Source organism: Babylonia areolata, chromosome 23, assembly GCF_041734735.1.
Source record: "Babylonia areolata isolate BAREFJ2019XMU chromosome 23, ASM4173473v1, whole genome shotgun sequence".
NCBI lineage: Eukaryota > Metazoa > Mollusca > Gastropoda > Neogastropoda > Buccinidae > Babylonia > Babylonia areolata.
Genome location: NC_134898.1, coordinates 43,010,797 through 43,030,796, shown reverse-complemented (window position 1 = coordinate 43,030,796; position 20,000 = coordinate 43,010,797). Strand labels below are relative to the sequence as shown.

The 20,000-nt window shown below is 41.5% G+C and overlaps 1 protein-coding gene across 2 annotated transcripts in view; it reads left to right on the top strand.

Annotated features, from left to right (window-relative positions):
- Positions 1–20,000, top strand: part of LOC143298193 (dynein axonemal heavy chain 1-like) — a 148,767-nt gene that overhangs the window by 21,909 nt on the left and 106,858 nt on the right. For both annotated transcript variants that reach the window (XM_076610957.1, XM_076610956.1), the window contains exons 18-27: positions 464–605; positions 1,735–1,890; positions 8,054–8,252; positions 9,188–9,300; positions 10,305–10,445; positions 11,788–12,000; positions 12,727–12,891; positions 14,621–14,848; positions 15,912–16,091; positions 17,993–18,108. In XM_076610957.1, the coding sequence (XP_076467072.1) occupies positions 464–605; positions 1,735–1,890; positions 8,054–8,252; positions 9,188–9,300; positions 10,305–10,445; positions 11,788–12,000; positions 12,727–12,891; positions 14,621–14,848; positions 15,912–16,091; positions 17,993–18,108 (1,653 nt within the window). The remainder of the gene's footprint in view (positions 1–463; positions 606–1,734; positions 1,891–8,053; positions 8,253–9,187; positions 9,301–10,304; positions 10,446–11,787; positions 12,001–12,726; positions 12,892–14,620; positions 14,849–15,911; positions 16,092–17,992; positions 18,109–20,000) is intronic.

Genomic DNA, 20,000 nt, shown 5'->3' with positions numbered 1-20,000 from the left:
GATGGGCGCAATAGCCGAGTTGTTAAAGCGTTGGACTTTCAATTTGAGGGTCCCGGGTTCGAATCTCGCTAACGATGCCTGGTGGGTAAAGGGTGGAGATTTTTTCTGATCTCCAAGGTCAACATAATTATGTGCAGACCTGCTTGTGCCTGAAACCCTATGTGTGTGTACACGCCAGCAGAAGATCAAATACGCAAGTTAAAGATCCTGTACTCATGTCGGTGTTCGGTGGGTTATGGAAACAAGAACATACCCAGCAATGCACACCCCCGAAAACGGATTATGGCTGCCTACATGGCGGGATAAAAATGGTCATACACGTAAAAGCCCACTCGTGTACATACGAAGTGAACGTGGGAGTTGCAGCCCATGAACAAAGAAGAAGAAGAAGAAGAATCCTACACAACATACATCACAATGCCTAAATGATGCAGACCCCACATCACAATACTGCTGGTTCCAGGTGGACGGCCATCGGATGGCCTCACAAGATCGAGTGCCAGATGGAACAGACCTCCCTTCAGCTGGACGAAGATGAGGAACGCTTCCACAAACTGCAGAACTCTGACCAGGCCAACTTTGAGGACAGGCTGGACACCCTGCAGGTGTGTGTGTGTGTGTGTGGGGGGGGGGGGGTGGGGGTAGGAGTGGCTGGGGGGCAGGGTGGGTGGGTGGGTGGGGAGGGGGGTGATGTTTGTGTATGTGTGTGTGTGAGGGTGGGGGGGTAGGGGTGGGATTTGTTTGTTTATGTGTGAGTGTGTGTGAGTGTGTGTGTGTGTGTGTGAGGGGGTGATGTTTGTGTATGTGTGTGTGTGTGTGTGTGGGGGGGGGGGGTTGGGGGGTTGGGGGGGGGGTTGTTTATGTGTATGTGTGTGTGGGGGGGGGAGGCATGGGGCAGTGATGGTGTTTGTGTGTGTGGGGTGCGGGTTGTTTGTGTGTGTGTGTATGTGTGTGTGCATGAGTGTGTGTGTGTGTGTGGGGGGGGGACAGTGGTGGTGTTTGTGTTTGTGGGGGGGAGGTGGGAGGGGTGGGGGGTAGGGGTTGTTTGTGGGTGTGTGTGTGTGTGTGTGTGTGTGGGCAGTGGTGGTGTTTGTGTGTGTGTGTGGGGGGGGGGGTATGTGTATATGTGTGTGCTTGTGTTATGTGTCAGTGTGTGTGGGTGGTGGTGGTGATAGGTGTGTGTGTTGTGTGTGTGTTGGTGTATGTGTGTGTGTGTGCGTTGTTTGTATGTCAGTAGTGCAAGGGTTAACATCACCTACAGACATATCTGTACATAGCAAAATACGTCAGAAGTGTAAGGGTTAACACCACATACAAACCAATGCATAGCAAAATATATCAGTAGTGTAAGGGTTAACACCACATAACAGACATACCTGTGCATACCAAGACACATCAGCAGTGAAAGGATCAGCCTACAGACATACCAGCACATGGCAAAATGTGTCAGCAATGAAAGGGTTAAAACCACATACACACATACCTATGCATAGCAAGACATGTTAGCAGTGAAAGGATTAACACCACACACAAACCTTTGCATAGCCAACATATGTCGGCAGTGTAAGGGTTAACACCACATACAGACTGTGCACTGCTACATCAGCAGTGAAAGGGTTAACATCACATTCAGACATGCCTGTGCATAGCCAAATGTGTCAGCAGTGAAAGGGTCAACGCCACATACAGACCGACCTGTGCTGACGAACACATCACAGTGGCCACTGCTTTCAGATGGTCGTGGCCGGCATGGCAGCTCACTCCGAGATCCAGAAAGGTCACGAGATTGCCAATGAGATGCGTCGTGTTAACAAGCAACTCAAAGAGGCTCAGGGCTTGGCTGTCACGTACAACAATCGTGAGCGTCTCTTTGGGATGCCTGTGACCAACGTGAGTTATGGTTCTTGGACATTTTGTTCGTTCGTTTGTTTGTTCATGGAGTGGGTGGAAGGGTGGGTGCTTGGGTTAGTGGGGATGGGTTGTTATTTACCATGTTCATTTGTGTGGTGCTTTGTTTGCCTTGTTGATTTACTGTCTGTTTGCTTTAAAAAAAAATTTTTTTTTAAGAAAGACAAAAACAAAACAAAACAACCAACCAATCAAACAAACAAAAAAAATCGATTGAAGAATTTTTGACTCACTTGTGTAAACAAAGTGAGTATGTTTTAACCCGGTGTTCGGTTGTCTGTGTGTGTGTGTATGTGTCTTTGTGTCTGTGTGTCCGTGGTAAACTTTAACATTGACATTTTCTCTGCAAAAGTGCAGAGGTGCAATATTGTTTTAAATAAGATGACTGGAAAGAACTGAATTTTTCCTATTTTTATGCCTAATTTGGTGTCAACTGACAAAGTATTTGCAGAGGAAATGTCAATGTTAAAGTTTACCACGGACACACAGACACACACACACACACACACACACACAGACAACCGAACACCGGGTTAAAACATAGACTCACTTTGTTTACACAAGTGAGTCAAAAATGAAGCCCTATTATGTTGTGCTTGACTGTTTTTGAATGTTTTTTTTGGGGGGGAAGCGATCTTCAACCAGTGCATTGATGGGTGTTGAAGTTTCCTCCTTTTGCTTCCCCCACTTTCCTCTGTCATTTAACTCTGGCACTGAGTTGAGTTTTGATTTTTTTTGGAGGGGGTAGGGGTGGGGGGGGGGGTTCTTACATCCTAAACTAATGATGTCAGGCTCTTATGTATGTCTGTGTGTGTTGAACCGTGTCTCCTGGCTGGACTCTTCCAGGGATGATGATGACTCTGTTGCAGGAATCTTACCTGATTAGTTTTTAAACATTTTACCCTATTTTGTTAACACTTTTCCCCTATACTGTCAGCACTAAAAAAATTTTTTTTTTCATTGTTGTTAATACACTTTCCCCCATACTATCAGAGCTTTGAAAAAAAAAACGTTTTTGTTGATGTTAATATCATTTATTTGTAACAAGAGGGTGGGTTTTTTTGTGTGTTTTTTTTGGTTGTTTTTTAAGTGCATGTGAAGGTGACTAACCTGTTTCTGTTGCGTGAAGATTTTCTGTTGGAAGGTGTTCTGACCTAACGTGCCGCCAAGAGAAGCTAAAGGCACGGGATGTGTTGTGTGGTGGTGTGTGGATCGGTCCTGGGCAAGATGGCCAATTTATTGTGCCATGATAACAAATAACATGACCTCGGCATCTTCTGTTCTGCTTTTTTTTTTTTTTTTTTTTTTTTTTTTTTTTTGGTGTGCGTGTGTGTAGTTCTTGTTTGCTGTGGTCTTTCTTTTAGTTGGAAAAAAAATCATTGGTTGGCATGGCTTGGCGTTTTATTCAGTTTATCACTCTGCTGTTATTTTTCCTTTTTTTGTATGTGTTGTTTGCATGTTAGTGACTGTATGTGTTTGTTTTTTGTTTGTTTTTGTTTTTGTGTGTGTGATTGTGTGAGTTTGCTTTCTAGCTGAAGGGAAAGAATGCATGTGCATGTTCGTAGAACTAGCCTACACTGAAAGCTGTTTCAAAGCGCAGTTGTGGTTCCTTTTCATTTTTATGTATTTATCTGTTATTCATTTATTTATTTACTTATTTCTTTTTATTTTATTTTAATTTATTTTATTTTATTTTAGTTTCTATTATTCTTTTTTTATCAGTTATTTATTTATTTATTTATCTCAAGGCCTGACTATGCGCGTTGGGTTACGCTGCTGGTCAGGCATCTGCTTGGCAGATGTGGTGTAGCGTATATGGATTTGTCCGAACGCGGTAACGCCTCCTTGAGTTACTGATACTGGTTCCTTTTCGTGATCACGTTCAGAGGCTGGTACTTGATGACGTTTGCGGTGATGACTAGAGCCTTGCCTCAGAGATGTCTTTGTAATAGGGATGTGATGTGTAAACGTATGAAGATACAGCGATCAGAGAGGTCTTTGTAACAGTAATGTGATGTGTTATAGTATGAAGATACAGCGATGGGGGGTGGGGGTGGGGGTGGGGGGGTCAGCGGACGTAGAAGACAATGGTAACATGGCTGGGCTAGAAATGACTGCAGCTCTGCGCTCAGCATAAATATGAATGACATAGAAAAAAGAAAAGAAAAAAAAAGACAAAAAAAGAAAAAAAAAAGACTAGAGCCTTGCTGGCCATGTTTTCTTTGGAAGTAGCTGTCTGAGACCTGCTTGAGGATACCGTTTATTGTGAATCTGTGAAGAGAACAATTTGTTGTTTCCAATATTTCCATGTTCATTTCTCCTTCGTAGGACGTCTCCTCTGTAGAGATCACATGCATTTGTCCGTGTTTGTTTCTCCTGTGTAGGACATCTGTTCTGTAGAGGTCACCTGCACTCTTCCATGTTTTATTTCCCCTGTTCTGAAGAGGTCACTTGTACTTGTTTGTTTCTCCAGTGTGTTTTCCCGGTGTAGGACATCTGTTCTGTAGAGGTGGCCTGCACTGTTCTCAAAGAGAAACTTGGTTTCTGTTTTTCTCCTTTCAAGGCGTGGGGTGCAGAATCAATCTTAGCAGAACTAAGTTTAATCACTGTTAAGAAATTTTCTTATATCTGTGGAGTGTGGACTTGGAAAATGTGTGAAGCCTAAGCAAAACTCAGCAGTGTTAAGGTTAGTTAGCGTTAAGAATTACCTGCATCAGTGGAGTGTGGACTTGGAAGATTTATAGAGCTAAGCAAACAGCACTGCGAAGATTGCTTATGCAATATAACCCAGGCTTATGATTTGATATTTTATGGACTTTTTTTCCCCAAAAATGTACAGAGGCCAAATAATATAATTTGCCAATTTTCTTTCTTTTTTTGTTGTTGTCCTTTTACATATTTTAAAATTTCACTTACTGAGGGAAAATAAGGAGATTCTTGTTGTGTGTGTGTGTGTGTGTGTGTGTGTGTGTGTGTGTGTGTTGTGTCTCTGTGTCTGTCTGGACCCTTAATCATAGTCATTTGCTTTGGCATGTCTGTGTATGATTGTATAATGGCATTTTCTATGCAGCTTATTTTTTGTCAGTTCATTGAAACTGCCCCCCCCCCCCCACCCCTTACCCTCCCATTATGTTATATGACTTTCATTTTATTTTTCTTTATTTATTCAGTTTATTGTATTTATCTTTTTTTAATTTTATCTATTTATATATATATATTTATTAATTAATTTATTTATCTATCTATTTATTTATCTGTTTATTCATTTATTGTATGTATGTATGTATGTATGCATGGTTGCTTGCATGTATGTATGTATGTATGCATGGTTGCTTGCATGTATGTATGTATGGATGGATGTATGTATGTATGTATGTATGTATGTATGTATGTATGTATGTATGTATGTATGCATGTATGTATGTATGTATGCATGCATGCATGTATGTATGTATGTATGTATGTATGTATGTATGCATTTTTAAAATTTCTCCCTCATCCCCACATTAATTTTGACAAATGCGTGATACTAACTTGCATGACATGGGCATGATGTGTGAAGCATGACGCTGTACCTGCACCTGAAACTGATACTGTATTAATCAGCTTATGAACTGAGTCTTCTCTTGTCAAGCTGGGAATGAAGAATCTTGACATCTCCTGTGTACCCTGTTTATCACAGCAACAGCAGCAGCAGCAGCAGCAGCGGCAGCCTTTTCAGCAAGATATTGATGTTTACACAGTACATTGCCTTTCATTGTCACCACAGACTTCAATCCAAGACAGCTGACGGCAGTCACTTGGATAACTTTGCATGTGTGAAGGAACGTATTTGCTGCTTGTGGAAGCCGCAGTTAGTTTGAAATTCAGGTCTGGTCATCTGGTACCACACAGTAGGCATATTCCCCCTCTCCTGTAAGCATATCAGACTTTGAATGCATTATTTTTGCAGTCCTTAAAGTGTAAAGATACATTGGGTTTTATTTTATTTTATATATTATCTGCAAATGCTCGGTTGATACAAAAAGGCATCTAACCCCCCCCCCTCACCCCCCCCCCCCCCAAAAAAAAAGAAGAGAGAGTATGCAGGTGGTTGTTAATGACAGACAAAAAAAGTTTAACCAGCTTTGTTTTGGTTCTGGCGTTAAACATGTAAGCATAAAGTATAGAGCGCCTAAAGAGTGCGTAGCATTGGAAGTTTTAATGAATTTACTTAATCTTAAAAGAACCAGTTATCTGCAGAAAACCAGTTACGGAACAGAAATAGACTTTGGACCCTTTTTTTTTTTTTTTAGTTTTTGAAATTGTCTTTTATGAATATCAGAAAATTTTGGACACTCCACCACGAAAGAATGAAATGAAAATCACTCACAGAAATCATGTCATATTTTTCACAAACAGGATATTCTCTTTGGGATTCCTTTTCCATGCCTGGAGGAGGGAGGAGGGAGGGGAGGGGGAGGAGAAGGGAGGGGGGCTGTCATTTCTGGCTTTAAGCATTTTGCATGGCCATTAATTTTGCACTGATACTGATTTTATGATGCATTTGTGTGATCATTCATTCTGCACATGTGTGAACAGTTAGCCTTTGCCTTTGAAGTCTTTCAAGTCACTTTTTTTACATCTAGACGTGTTTGCATGAAATGTTATTTTCTCTGCTCTCACGCCTGTTCTAGATGGGCATTAGATTATACTGGCTGTTTTAGATTACACTTATGTGTGATTTTTAAAAATAGATGTGTCTTTGCTACTGTGCTTTCTCATGACAGAGTTGTGATCTCTCTGGCAGAATATTTGTCTTCTGGCTAACTGAAAGATGGTGGGAAGTGGTGGGGGAGGGGAGGGGAGGGGGGGGATGAGAAGAGGAGGGCTTGTAAAGGGAGAGAGGTGTTTGTTTGACACATCCTGCCCAGAAAGATCACAGCTCTGCTGTCTCTCATTGCCATGCCTCCTCACTGACAGGGTTTGAAATGGTTTTGTTGGAACAGACAAGACGCTGTTTGAAAAACAAATGTGGCAACTAAACATTCAACAGTATCCACTTTTATTTGAACAGATTTTTGTAGTTGATCATACTGTTTTTTGTTTTTTTTTAATCTTGCCGCGCTTTTACTCAGAGTATGAAAGCACATGAAAGCATGCATTACATGCCTATCAGAGTCTGAAATTATAATTCATTTTGAAGGTCAGAAACACACACACACACACACACACACACACACACACACACACACACACACACACACACACACACACACACACACACACACACACACACACACACACACACACACACATATATATATATATATATATATATATATATATATATATATATATATACATAAATATATATCAAACTTTACCTTTGCTGAGAAATCTGCCACAAGTCCTTATCAAGCCCTGTCACTTTCACACTGTCTCTCTCGCATGTGGACCTCAAAAGAAAGCAGCAATTCACAGCACACAAAAATGCAGCAACAAGAGTTAGAGTGTGCTCTTATTCAAGAGTAAAATGGTCCTATTTCAATCAGTCAATGATATACATTTTCTGTTTGAATCGAAATCTTGATGAATGTGCGCTCATTCTCAAGAGCGAAACTGTATAGTTTCCCTGAATAAAATCTGGTTTCCAGTCAATCAGTGATATACTGAATATGTCAAAACAAACATTTTGATGAATACTTTGAAGGAAAAGGGTATAATCAGTACAGACATTTTCTATTTAAATCAAAATCTTGACAGATACTTTGAAATAAAGTGAATATATGTTTTCCATCTAAATCAAAATCTTCGATGGAAAAGAGTACAATCATTGACATACCATTTTCTATCTAAACCAGAATCTTGACAAATACTTTGAAGAAAAAGAGTACTACAGTGTCATTCGTTTTTATTATTATTATTATATAAATCAAAATCTTAACAGATACTTTGAAGGAAAAGAGTACAATCATAAACATACATTTTCCATCTAAACTAAAACCTTGACAGATACTTTGAAAGAAAGACAGTGAATCTTTTGAAGTCCACGTCATTTCAGACACCACTCTCAAAACGCCCTCTCGGCTCTGTCGGTTCAACCATAGCTGTGTGGAGCCTTTCGTCGATCGCTACCAGCTGAGGACTGTGTTTGTTATTGTAGTACGACAAGCTGGCCAAGCTTGTCAAGGACTTTGAGCCCTACCGCAATCTGTGGGTCACCGTCTCCGACTGGCTACGCTGGCAGGAAAGCTGGATGAATGATCCTCTGACCTCCATTAACGCTGAAGAAGTGGAAAAGAACGTCATGGATGCGTACAAGACCATGCACAAATCTGTAAAGATCTTCAACGAAATTCCCAGTATGTATTTGTTTGTTTGTTTGTTTGTTTGTTCGATGGAGGGGTGAGTGTGGTGGTGATGGGAATTCACCTTATCTCAGGTCTGTGATGGTTAATGTGTTGGGTGTTGATTCATAATGTCATTTTACTTTTTTTGCATTCATGTCTGGTTGTGGGGAAAAAAAGGATTATTGTGATGTTCAATTTGATACAATTCGCATATGGAAAAGTTGGTAAAATGCTCCATGCCTCATTTACAATTAGTGACAAATGGATTTTGAGATTTTTTTGTTTTTGTTTTCGCATGAAGCATATTATGTTTGTGGAAAGCCATGGCAGATGTGAATGGTGAACCACATTTTATGTATGGCAGAAAGTTCTGTCAGTGGCTTTAGCTGTTTGAATCGATGTTAAAGGTAAGTAATATGCAGCAAATTGGTTTCTTATGTTTGCAAAGATCATAAATATTTCTAATATGGTGCTGTAGAATTGCCAGGAAAGTGAATTTATGCAGTATTATTTTCATGAAAAAATAGTTCAGCCTTTTTCTTTTTAGCAAGTGGGCTTGATTGGCAATGTAATAAATGTGAGTGTAAATAAATGTAAATCTGAATAGATTTAAATGTAAACAATTGTAAACATTTTTTTTAGAATGAAGTATTATGATACATAGAATGGCAAAAATGAACACTAAAATCCTTCTCCTGTTCATGCTTGGTACTCTTGAAGCAATAGAGGGGTTGTTTTGGGGGGAGGAGGAGGGGGGGTTGTTTGAGGAAGCGGGTCAGAAAAGAGAATTAGAAAAAAAAACCCAAACAGGCAATTTCTGGAAAAATCAAGGATGTGTGTGTGTGTGTGTGTGTGTATGTGTGAGTACGCATCACACATTTGTACATGTTCGTGTGTGCTCGTTCTCTCACTGATTAAATTTGGCTCATACTGACATCGTACTGCAGACGTTCAGGAAGTTGCATCGGAGATCAAGGGTATGATCGAAGATTTCCGCCCGTACATCCCCCTCATCCAGGGCCTGAGGAACCCTGGGATGCGCAACAGACACTGGGAACAGGTAACGGCACACACTCTGCGTCTGTCTGTCTGACTGACTGTCACTTTGTGCTGTTTTACTTCTTCATACATGCACGGCGGGCGAAACAGCTGAGTGGTTAAAGCACTGGGCTTTCGATCTGAGAGTCCTGGGTTTGGATCTCGGTGATGGCACCTGATGGGGGTAAATAGTGGAGATTTTTCCGATCTCTGGGGTCAAGAGGTGTGCAGATCTGCTAGTGCATGAACCCTCTTTGTATGTATATACACATGGGGAGAAAATCACATAGGCATGTTAGATATCCCGGAATGCATGTTGGCATTTGGTGCCTTAAAGAAACAATTGTGCTATAATAAGCAACAGTGATAACAATGACACCTCACTGTTTCAGCTGTCAGGGGAGCTGTGCTATGATAAGCAACAGTGATAACAATGACACCTCACTGTTTCAGCTGTCAGAGAGCTGTGCTATAATAAGCAACAGTGATAACAATGACACCTCACTGTTTCAGCTGTCAGGAGAGCTGTGCTATAATAAGCAACAGTGATAACAATGACACCTCACTGTTTCAGCTGTCAGAAATAGCTGTGCTATAATAAGCAACAGTGATAACAATGACACCTCACTGTTTCAGCTGTCAGAAATGGCTGTGCTATAATAAGCAACAGTGATAACAATGACACCTCACTGTTTCAGCTGTCAGGAGAGCTGTGCTATGATAAGCAACAGTGATAACGATGACACTGTTTCAGCTGTCAGAGAGCTGTGCTATAATAAGCAACGGTGATAACAATGACACCTCACTGTTTCAGCTGTCAGGAGAGCTGTGCTATAATAAGCAACAGTGATAACGATGACACCTTACTGTTTCAGCTGTCAGGAGAGCTGTGCTATGATAAGCAACAGTGATAACAATGACATCTCACTGTCTCATCTGTCAGAAGTGGCCGGCTGTGTTGAGTTGAAGATTAAATGTTGGGATATGACAGACAACAGTGATAATGATGACACCTTACTGTTTCAGCTGTCCGAGGAGCTGGGGTTCCCCATCCGGCCCAAGGCCAACCTGACGTTCTCCAAGTGTCTGGAGATGAACCTGCAGGATCACATTGCTGTCATCTCCAAGGTGGCTGAGGTGGCCGGCAAGGAGTACTCCATTGAACAGGTCTGCGTTTTTTGTCTATGATGATGAAAATAGCAATGATGATGATGATAATAACAATGATAATAATAATAATGATGATAGATAATGTTAATAATAATGATACTACTACTACTACTACTATACTACTAATCAAAGAAGAAGAAGATGATGATAATGATAATAATCGTGAGTATTTATAATGTGCTCTGTCTCCGTAGCACCTGATCTCCTTAGAGGTGTGAATGTCAATCTGGATTATCATCATTATTATTATTATTATAAGTATTGTTATCATTAGAGGCTCCCCCTTCAGGCAAATGTGTCTGTATTCCAAACTTTGAAGCAAACTGAACTAAATGCTGCTATATTCCAACGTCAATCCAGCTATCAAATCACGATAACTGATAATCAGATGTATGACTGAAAATGAATGCCAGAGCGTATGTGCTTGGAATATGAAATCTTAAAGCACTGTGAATTGCATATTGTTATTATATGTCTATGTCAACTTTAATTATACTATAATATGTCTCTCCTTTCAGTGCGATTATTATTGCATGTGTATGGCTGTGATAGTGTATGTATGATATGCTTTAAATTACTTTTTAAGGAGTTCTGTTGTTGTTGTCTACTGTGATTATTGATTGTAATGATGGTTTGCCATCTTAATGTGGTTTATCTATATACATGTTGAATGACTGTGGTTTTCTTGTATTGTTATTCTGTTTTACACTACATATGAATTTCTCTTGTTGTGATGATAAAGTATTCTGTATTATGTATTCTGATTGAGCTCACTGTGCCATACGAAAGCAGAATGGAGGAAGCCCACATCTACAAAACTGAGAAGTATGCTAGTCTAGCCAGCAGCCTGAGAGAATCTGGCTTTCAAGCCAAAGTCCTCGCCATAGAGATTGGTGCAAGAGGGTTTGTGGGCGCATCTGCCTACAGCCTCATAAAACAGCTGTCGATTTCTGGCAGAGAGAGGACATGGGCTCTCAAGGCAATGGCAGAAGCAGCAGAAAAGAGTTCCATCTGGATCTGGTCGATGAGGAATTTTCCTGCTCAAACTAGGCATACGATGGCTCAGTGGTTAAAACATCTGCTAGAAAAGGTGACTCAGTCCTGAAGTGGCGACCACCCTGGAGGCGTGGGTTCGAACTTGCTGAGGACCAGGGAAAAAAAAAGAAAAAGAAAAGGCGGCAATACAAGGGCATCCAGGAGTCATGACCTGGGTGCGTTGCGGCCCGGCCCCCTTAGAGTGTAAAGAGTTAAGGGCCGAAACGCTTGACTGAGGGGGGCTTCTTCTCTGAAGACCTTGTACTGTCCAGCTCTCCTTAGAGTTTCTTATCACTGTCCACAGGCGCTAGACAAGATGGAGAAAGAGTGGGAGCCGGTGATGTTTGACATCCTACCCTACAAGGAGACGGGCACCTACATCGTCAAGACGTCGGAGGAGACCAACCAGCTGCTGGACGACCACATCGTCATGACGCAGAGCATGTCCTTCTCCCCCTACAAGAAGCCCTTCGAGGACCGCATCTCCAAGTGGGAGAGCACGCTGCGTACCACTCAGGTTTGTGCCCCCCTCCCCCTTGTTTTTTGTCTTACCTGGATGTTTTGTTGTTGTTTTATTATTATTATTTTTACTTTGTTTTGTCTTTAAACAGAGAAAGTCTATATAGACTGTAGGTTGTAAAATAAGACTCACTTTTGATAAATGGAGGTGTCCAATGTCTGACCATCAGTCTGTCGTCAGGGACTGTGTTGAATGGAAATTTTGTCATTTTTGACTCACTTCTGTAAACAATGTGAGTCTTTGTAATAACTTGATGTTTGGTTGTCTGTGTCTGTGTGTCTGTATGCATGTCTGTATGTCCATGGTTATCTTTAACATTGTCATTATTTTTCTGGAAACACTTTGTCTGCCAATACCAAATTTGGATTGAAAATAGAGAGGAGGGGGAGGGGGAATCCTTGCAGTCATGCCAATAATAAGTTTTAAGTCCTCCGGATGAAACTGTATTTCCGGATCATGAACGATATATTTCGTTGATGCCCAAACTCTCTCATAAACTCACACACACACAGACACAAACAGACACACACACACACACACACACACACACACACTACATCTCCGATACCACCAGGAGGAAACACATACAAGAGACATCACTCACGCATACTCACTCACAAACAGGCAGGTAGACACACACACTACACACACACTCCATCATTGTTATCTTGATTAGGATGTGCAGAAGAACACGCCCCCCTCTAACCACCGCTGACATTTCAGGATGTTCTGGACGAGTGGCTGAACTGCCAGAGGTCCTGGCTGTACCTGGAGCCGATCTTTTCCTCCGAGGACATCAATCGACAGCTGCCTGTGGAGTCCAAACGCTACCAGACCATGGAGCGCATCTGGCGAAAGGTCATGAAGAACGCCAAGGAAAACCCTCAGGTGAGAGCCATAAACCAGGTGTACCTGGCCACATTGTCATGAAAAATGCAAAGGAAAACCGTTAGCCATAAACCAAGTGTGTCTGGCCAGATTGTCATGAAAAAAGGTCATGGAAAACACTCTGGTGAGAGCCGTGAATCACATGTACCTGGTCAGAATGTCATGAAAATTACCAAGGTTAATCCTCAGGTAAGAGCCGTGAATCAGGTGTACCTGGCTGGATTGTCATGAAAATGCCAAGAATAAGTCTCAGGTGAGAGCCATAAACCAGGAAAACCTGGTCAAATTATTCCCATGTGAGAGCCATAAACCAGGAAAACCTGGTCAACTTATTCCCAGGTGAGAGCAATAAACCAGGAAAACCTGGTCAAATTATTCCCAGGTGAGAGCCATAAACCAGGAAAACCTGGTCAAATTATTCCCAGGTGAGAGCAATAAACCAGGAAAACCTGGTCAAATTATTTCCAGGTGAGAGCAATAAACCAGGAAAACCTGGTCAAATTATTCCCATGTGAGAGCAATAAACCAGGAAAACCTGGTCAAATTATTCCCAGGTGAGAGCAATAAACCAGGAAAACTTGGTCAAATTATTCCCATGTGAGAGCAATAAACCAGGAAAACCTGGTCAAATTATTCCCAGGTGAGAGCAATAAACCAGGAAAACCTGGTCAAATTATTCCCAGGTGAGAGCCATAAACCAGGTATACCTGGCCGGATTGTCAGTTCATCAACATCACGGCTAACAGGGGAGTGCTGTAGGGGAGCAAAAGGAAATCTTTACTGTTGTATCAAATTTTGGTTTCTTTAAAAAGGTTAACACACATTGGTTGTCTCTGACTGGTAGTTTTTACATTTATTCATTGAATGGTTGTAAGGTGTGTGGCTTCGGATTTTTTCTATCCTTTTTCTATTTTTTTGGTAATCTGGGGATTAAACAGAAGTGCCGATGTCGTTAGGACAGCCTGGTCTTATTTACTTTACGGAATTTAATAGATTTTTATCTAAGAAATAAAAGATTTTCATGATAAAGGTTTAAGAGATAACATGTCATGGACTGTGTTGTTTAGCGGGCTGCTTCTTGTTTGTTCTTGTTTGTGTTCTTTCTTTCTCTTTTTTTTCTGACAGAGGTTTGTGTTTTAACGCAGCTGAATTAAAAACAACAACAACAACAACAAAAACAAACTTTGGCAGTCCTGATAATCATGGCACTGTACGCGCGTGCTCAGCTGGGTGAAAGCAAACAATGTCAAACCATAATTATGGAAAATGCACTTTCTCTTTCCTGACTTTTTTTGCATGGATACTCACTCCTCTTTCCTGTCCATCATGCTGTTTCTGGCCCTCCTTTCAAAACCTCTTTGAAAACTCATTTATTTCTAGCCATTCAAATCAGTAAATAACTCCTTGTCTTCACTTTAATGTTTTAGTTAAGTTAATTTTTCACGTCTGTTATTTTTACTGTTCAAAAACGTACACATGTTCATATGCCTTGTACGGCCAAGATGTGCTTATGCGCGCGCGCGTGTGTCTACATCTTGTGTGGAGTGGGTGTGGGTTTGTGGGTTGGAGTTGGAGAGGGAGGATTTGTGCGTGTAGGTGTATTCGTGCGTTTTTAGTATGCATAGGTCATTGTATTTTTCATTGTAAACGTCCAGGACTTTTGTATCATTGGATTGGGCGTACCAATGTCCTTTTATAATGATCATTAAATGTCAAACATCAACAACAGGTAATCACGCTGTGCCCTGACAACCGCCTGCTGGACAACCTGCGGGAGTGCAACAAGCTGCTGGAGCAGGTGCAGAAGGGGCTGAGCGAGTACCTGGAGACCAAGCGCAACTCCTTCCCACGATTCTACTTCCTGTCCGACGACGAGCTGCTGGAGATCCTGTCACAGACCAAGGACCCCACTGCCGTGCAGCCCCACCTCAGGAAGTGCTTCGAGAACATCGCTCGGGTAACGATCGCTAGGATCATGGTCATTATCATGTCATATCGTAATGATCATTATGAGGAAGTGCTTCGAGAACATCGCTCGGGTAACGATCGCTAGGATCATGGTCATTATCATGTCATATCGTAATGATCATTATGAGGAAGTGCTTCGAGAACATCGCTCGGGTAACGATCGCTAGGATCATGGTCATTATCATGTCATATCGCAATGATCATTATGAGGAAGTGCTTCGAGAACATCGCTCGGGTAACGATCGCTAGGATCATGATCATTATCGTCATATCGTAATGATCATTATGAGGAAGTGCTTCGAGAACATCACTCGGGTAACGATCGTTAGGATCATGGTCATTATCATGTCATATCGTAATGATCATTATGAGGAAGTGCTTCGAGAACATTGCTCTGATAACAGTCATTATGATCATGATGATGATGCTATCATAATGATTCTTATGATCATGATCGTTATGATGACGATAATTTGAATTCAAAAAGCGTTTCGTCTCGCCGTGCAGCCCCTAGCTGAGAAAGTGCTTCAAGAACATCGCTCAGGTGATAATCGATATAATCATGATCATAATCTTATCATATCGTATCATAATGATCATTATGATCATGATCATTGTGATGATGATAATACAACTTTATTTCGCGCTTCATCTCACTGTGCAGCCCCCACCTGAGAAAGTGCTTCAAGAATATCGCTTGGGTAATGATCGTTAGGATCGATCGTGATCGTTATGATGATGGTAATATGAATTTATATAGTGCCTCATCTGTAGGTGCTTTACAAAAACAAAACAACAACAACAACAACAAATCAGTTAAAGAGAAGCATGCACACAATGATAATGTGAATTTATACAGCACCTCACACACACACACACACACACACACACACACACACACACACACACACACACACACACACATTCTGACATATGTGTGTGTATATATATATATATATATATATATATATATATATATATATACATACATATATACACATATGTGTGTGTGTGTGTTACCCTAATACATGTATGTAACTATCGCGTTTCAGCTGCGCTTCGAGGATGACCTGAAGATCACCAAGATGTACTCTGGGGAAGGGGAGAGTGTGGACTTCAGGGAAAGCCTGTACCCCACGGGCAACGTGGAGGACTGGATGTGTGAGATCGAGCGCATCATGAAGGAGAGTCTGCGTCTGATCATCAAGGAGTCCCTGGAGGATTACAAAACGGTGAGAGAGAGAGAGAGAGAGATGGGAGGGGAGGAGAGAGAGGAGGGAGGGAGAGAGGAAGAGAGAAAGATGGAGACAGAGAGGGAGAGAGAGAGGGGGGGAGAAAGGGGGGGAGAGAGGGGGAGAGGGAGAGGGGGAGAGAAAGAGGGAGAGAGAGAGAGAGGGAGAAAGAGAGGGAGAGAGAGAGAGGGAGGAGAGAGGGGGAGAGAGGGAGAGAGAGAGAAGAGAAGAGGGGGGGGGGAGAGATGAGAACGAAAGAGAGAGGGATGGAGAGGACCAGAGAGGGGGAGGGGAGAGAGAGAGAGAGGGAGAGAGAGAAAGAGAGGGAAAGAGAGAGAGGGGGAGAGAGAATGAGAGAGGGAGAGAGAGAGAGAGAGAGAAAGAGAGGGAAAGAGAGAGAGGGGGAGAGAGAATGAGAAAGAGAGAGGGAGGGAGAGAGAGAGAGAGAGGGAGGGAGAGAGAGAGTTGGTTTATTCATACGCCCATGGCCCCTCAGAAGGGGGTGTACATGAACATAGCAAAAACGTTTTCAGATTATTAGTTACATATGAACACCGTCTTTTAAATACTTTATAAACGGTGAGGGAGACTGTGTGTGTGTGTGTGTGTGTGTGTGTGTGTGTGTGTTTTGCGTTTTTGTGTTCTTTGTGATTTTGTGTGTTTTGTGTCTGACTGATGTACGATTGTAAAGTGCTTTTAGAGGGAGAATGTGCATGTCCTGTGCTTTGCGTCTGGTACATTACTAAAAAGCGTTTCGAGAGAGAGAATGTGTGTAAGTCATGTGTGCTTTGTGTTTGACTAACATATTATTGTACATCGCTTTTAGAGGGATAATGTGTATGGGTTTATGCACTTTATGTGTTTTGTGTCTGACTGATGTATGATTGGAAAGTGCTTTGAGAGCGAGAATGTGTCTGTGTCATGTGCTTTGCGTCTGGTGCTTTACTGTAAAGCGTTTTGAGAGGAAGAACATGTATGTCTTTTGAGTGCTTTGTCTGACTGACGTGTTATTGTAAAGTGCTTTGAGAGGGAGAATGTGTACATGTCTTGTGTGCCTTGTGTTTGACTGGTTTATTATTGTAAAGTACTTTTGAGAGGGAGAACGTGTATGTGTTTTATCATTGTGAAGCGCTTTGAGAGGGAGAATATGTATATATCATGTGTGCTCTGTGTTGGACTATCGCATTACTTTAACTGCTTTGAGAGACTTGAAAGCACGGTATAAATGTACTATCATTGCTAGAAAAAAAACAAGAGAGGCAAGGCCTTCAAGACTCACTTGTGATACACTTTTAAAAAAATCCAAGCTTTTTATGTATTGAGTATAATTTCAAAATGTAATGTTTAAGATGAGAAAGATCAGTTTAAAGCAAATTAAGTCCCCTAGCATTAATAACAGAGTAATTTCCCTTTTTTACTATCTGCACCAAAACGTTTGCAAAATAAATAAAACTTCCATGCTTAGCAAAAGAAGTTCCTGTTTGAACAAAAAATGATAATAATGACTGCTGTTGTTGTTGGGTCAGAATATCAGATCAAAGTGCCAAGTTTAGAGAATACAAAAAAAAATATATATATATAACAGTAAATGCAGTTTGCATATAATTAGGCTTCATTATTTATTATTTTGTGCCCATCCCAGAGGTGCAATATTGTTTTAAACAAGATGACTGGAAAGAACTGAATTTTTCCCATTTTTATGCCTAATTTGGTGTCAGCTGACAAAGCATTTGCAGAGAAAATGTCAATGGTAAAGTTTACCACAGACACACGGACACACACACACACACACAGACAACCGAACACCGGGTTAAAACATAGACTCACTTTGTTTACACAAGTGAGTCAAAAAAAAATCCGTCCACCCAAAGCACTGAGAAGAGTTGCGTGTTGCCGTGCAGAGGGACCGAAAGGAGTGGGTGCTGAGCTGGCCGGGTCAGGTCGTCATCGCCGGCTGTCAGACGTACTGGAGTTCCGAGGTCACCGAGGCCCTTGAGACAAACACCTTGAATGACCGGTCAGTTGGTTTGAGAGTACTGCACATACAGACAAACACACATACACACATGTGCACACAGACTCATTACGTTGAACCTGGCCTGATTATCATGAAAAACGCCAAGGAAAAGCCTCAGATGATAAGCATAAACGTTGAACCTGGCCTGATTATCATGAAAAACGCCAAGAAAAAGCCTCAGGTGAGAACCATAAACCTTGAACCTGGCCTGATTATCATGAAAAACGCCAAGGAAAAGCATGTGCACACAGACTCACAAACATAAACACATGTATGAACACACACACACAGAGGCCTGATGGTTGTGCTGGGTTTAGGCAGACATTAGCCTTTAAAAGCTTTTTTTTTCATATGTAGTCTATATTAATCAGACGAATCAGTCCACATGCTTTGAATCTAAAACAGACACCTGTCTCTTTGTCGTCATCTCCCTCTGGTAGAAACTTGTATCTTTGTCATCATCTCCCCCAGGTAGAAACTTGTATCTTTGTCATCATCTCCCCCAGGTAGAAACCTGAATCTATGTCATCATCTCCCCCAGGTAGAAACTTGTATCTTTGTCATCATCTCCCCCAGGTAGAAACCTGAATCTTTGTCATCATCTCCCCCAGGTAGAAACCTGTATCTTTGTCATCATCTCCCCCAGGTGGAAACTTGTATCTTTGTCATCATCTCCCCCAGGTAGAAACTTGTATCTTTGCCATCGTCAGGTGGAAACTTGTATCTTTGTCATCATCTCCCCCTGCTAGAAACTTGTATCTTTGTCATCATCTCCCCCAGGTAGAAGCTTGCATCTTTGTCGTCGTCTCCCCAAGGTAGGAACATGTATCTATGTTGTCATCTCTCCTAAGTAGAATCTTGTATCTTTGTCGTTGTCTGTCCAAGGTAGAAACTTGTATCTTTGTCGTCATCTGTCCTAGGTAGAATCTTGTATCTTTGTCGTCATCTGTCCTAAGTAGAATATTGTATCGTTGTCGTCGTCTGTCCTAGGTAGAATATTGTATCTTTGTCGTGATCTGTCCTAGGTAGAATCTTGTATCTTTGTCGTCATCTGTCCTAAGTAGAATCTTGTATCGTTGTCGTCGTCTGTCCTAAGCAGAATCTTGTATCTTTGTCGTCGTCTGTCCTAGGTAGAATCTTGTATCTTTGTCGTCATCTGTCCTAGGCAGAAACTTATATCTTTGTCGTCGTCTGTCCTAAGTAGGATATTGTATCTTTGTCATCATCTGTCCTAGGCAGAATCTTGTATCTTTGTCGTTGTCTGTCCAAGGTAGAATCTTGTATCTTTGTCGTCATCTCTTCTAGGTAGAAATATGTATCTTTATTGTCGTCTCCCCAGGTAGAAACTTGTAACTTTGTCATCGTCTCTTTGTTGTCATCTCCCTCAGGTAGAAACCTGTATCTTGTCATCACCTTTAGGTAGAAACTTATATCTTTGTCATCTTCCCACATGTAGAAACCTGTATCTTTGTCGTCATCATCCTACAGGAAAAAACCTGTATCTTTGTCGTTGTCTCCCCCAGGTAGAAATCTGTATCTTTGTCGTTGTCTCCCCCAGGTAGAAACCTGTATCTTTGTCATTGTCTCCCCCAGGTAGATACCTGTATCTTTGTTATCATAGGGCGTAAATCACTCATATTAGGAAAATGTGTGTTGCAACTCTTTCTGTGTAATTTTTTAACCCCCTAAGTCTAAAAATGCAGCACAAATTGAGCTGGATCAACTCAGTTCTGAGATATCTGCATTTAAGGAATTTGCACTACTTTTTTATGCGCGCTCAGAAAAAAATGGGCGTAAATCAGTCGTATCGGGAAAATGTGTTTAGCACCTTTATCTATAGTTTTTGACCTCCGGAGTCCAAAAATGCCACACGAATTGAGCTGCATCAGCTC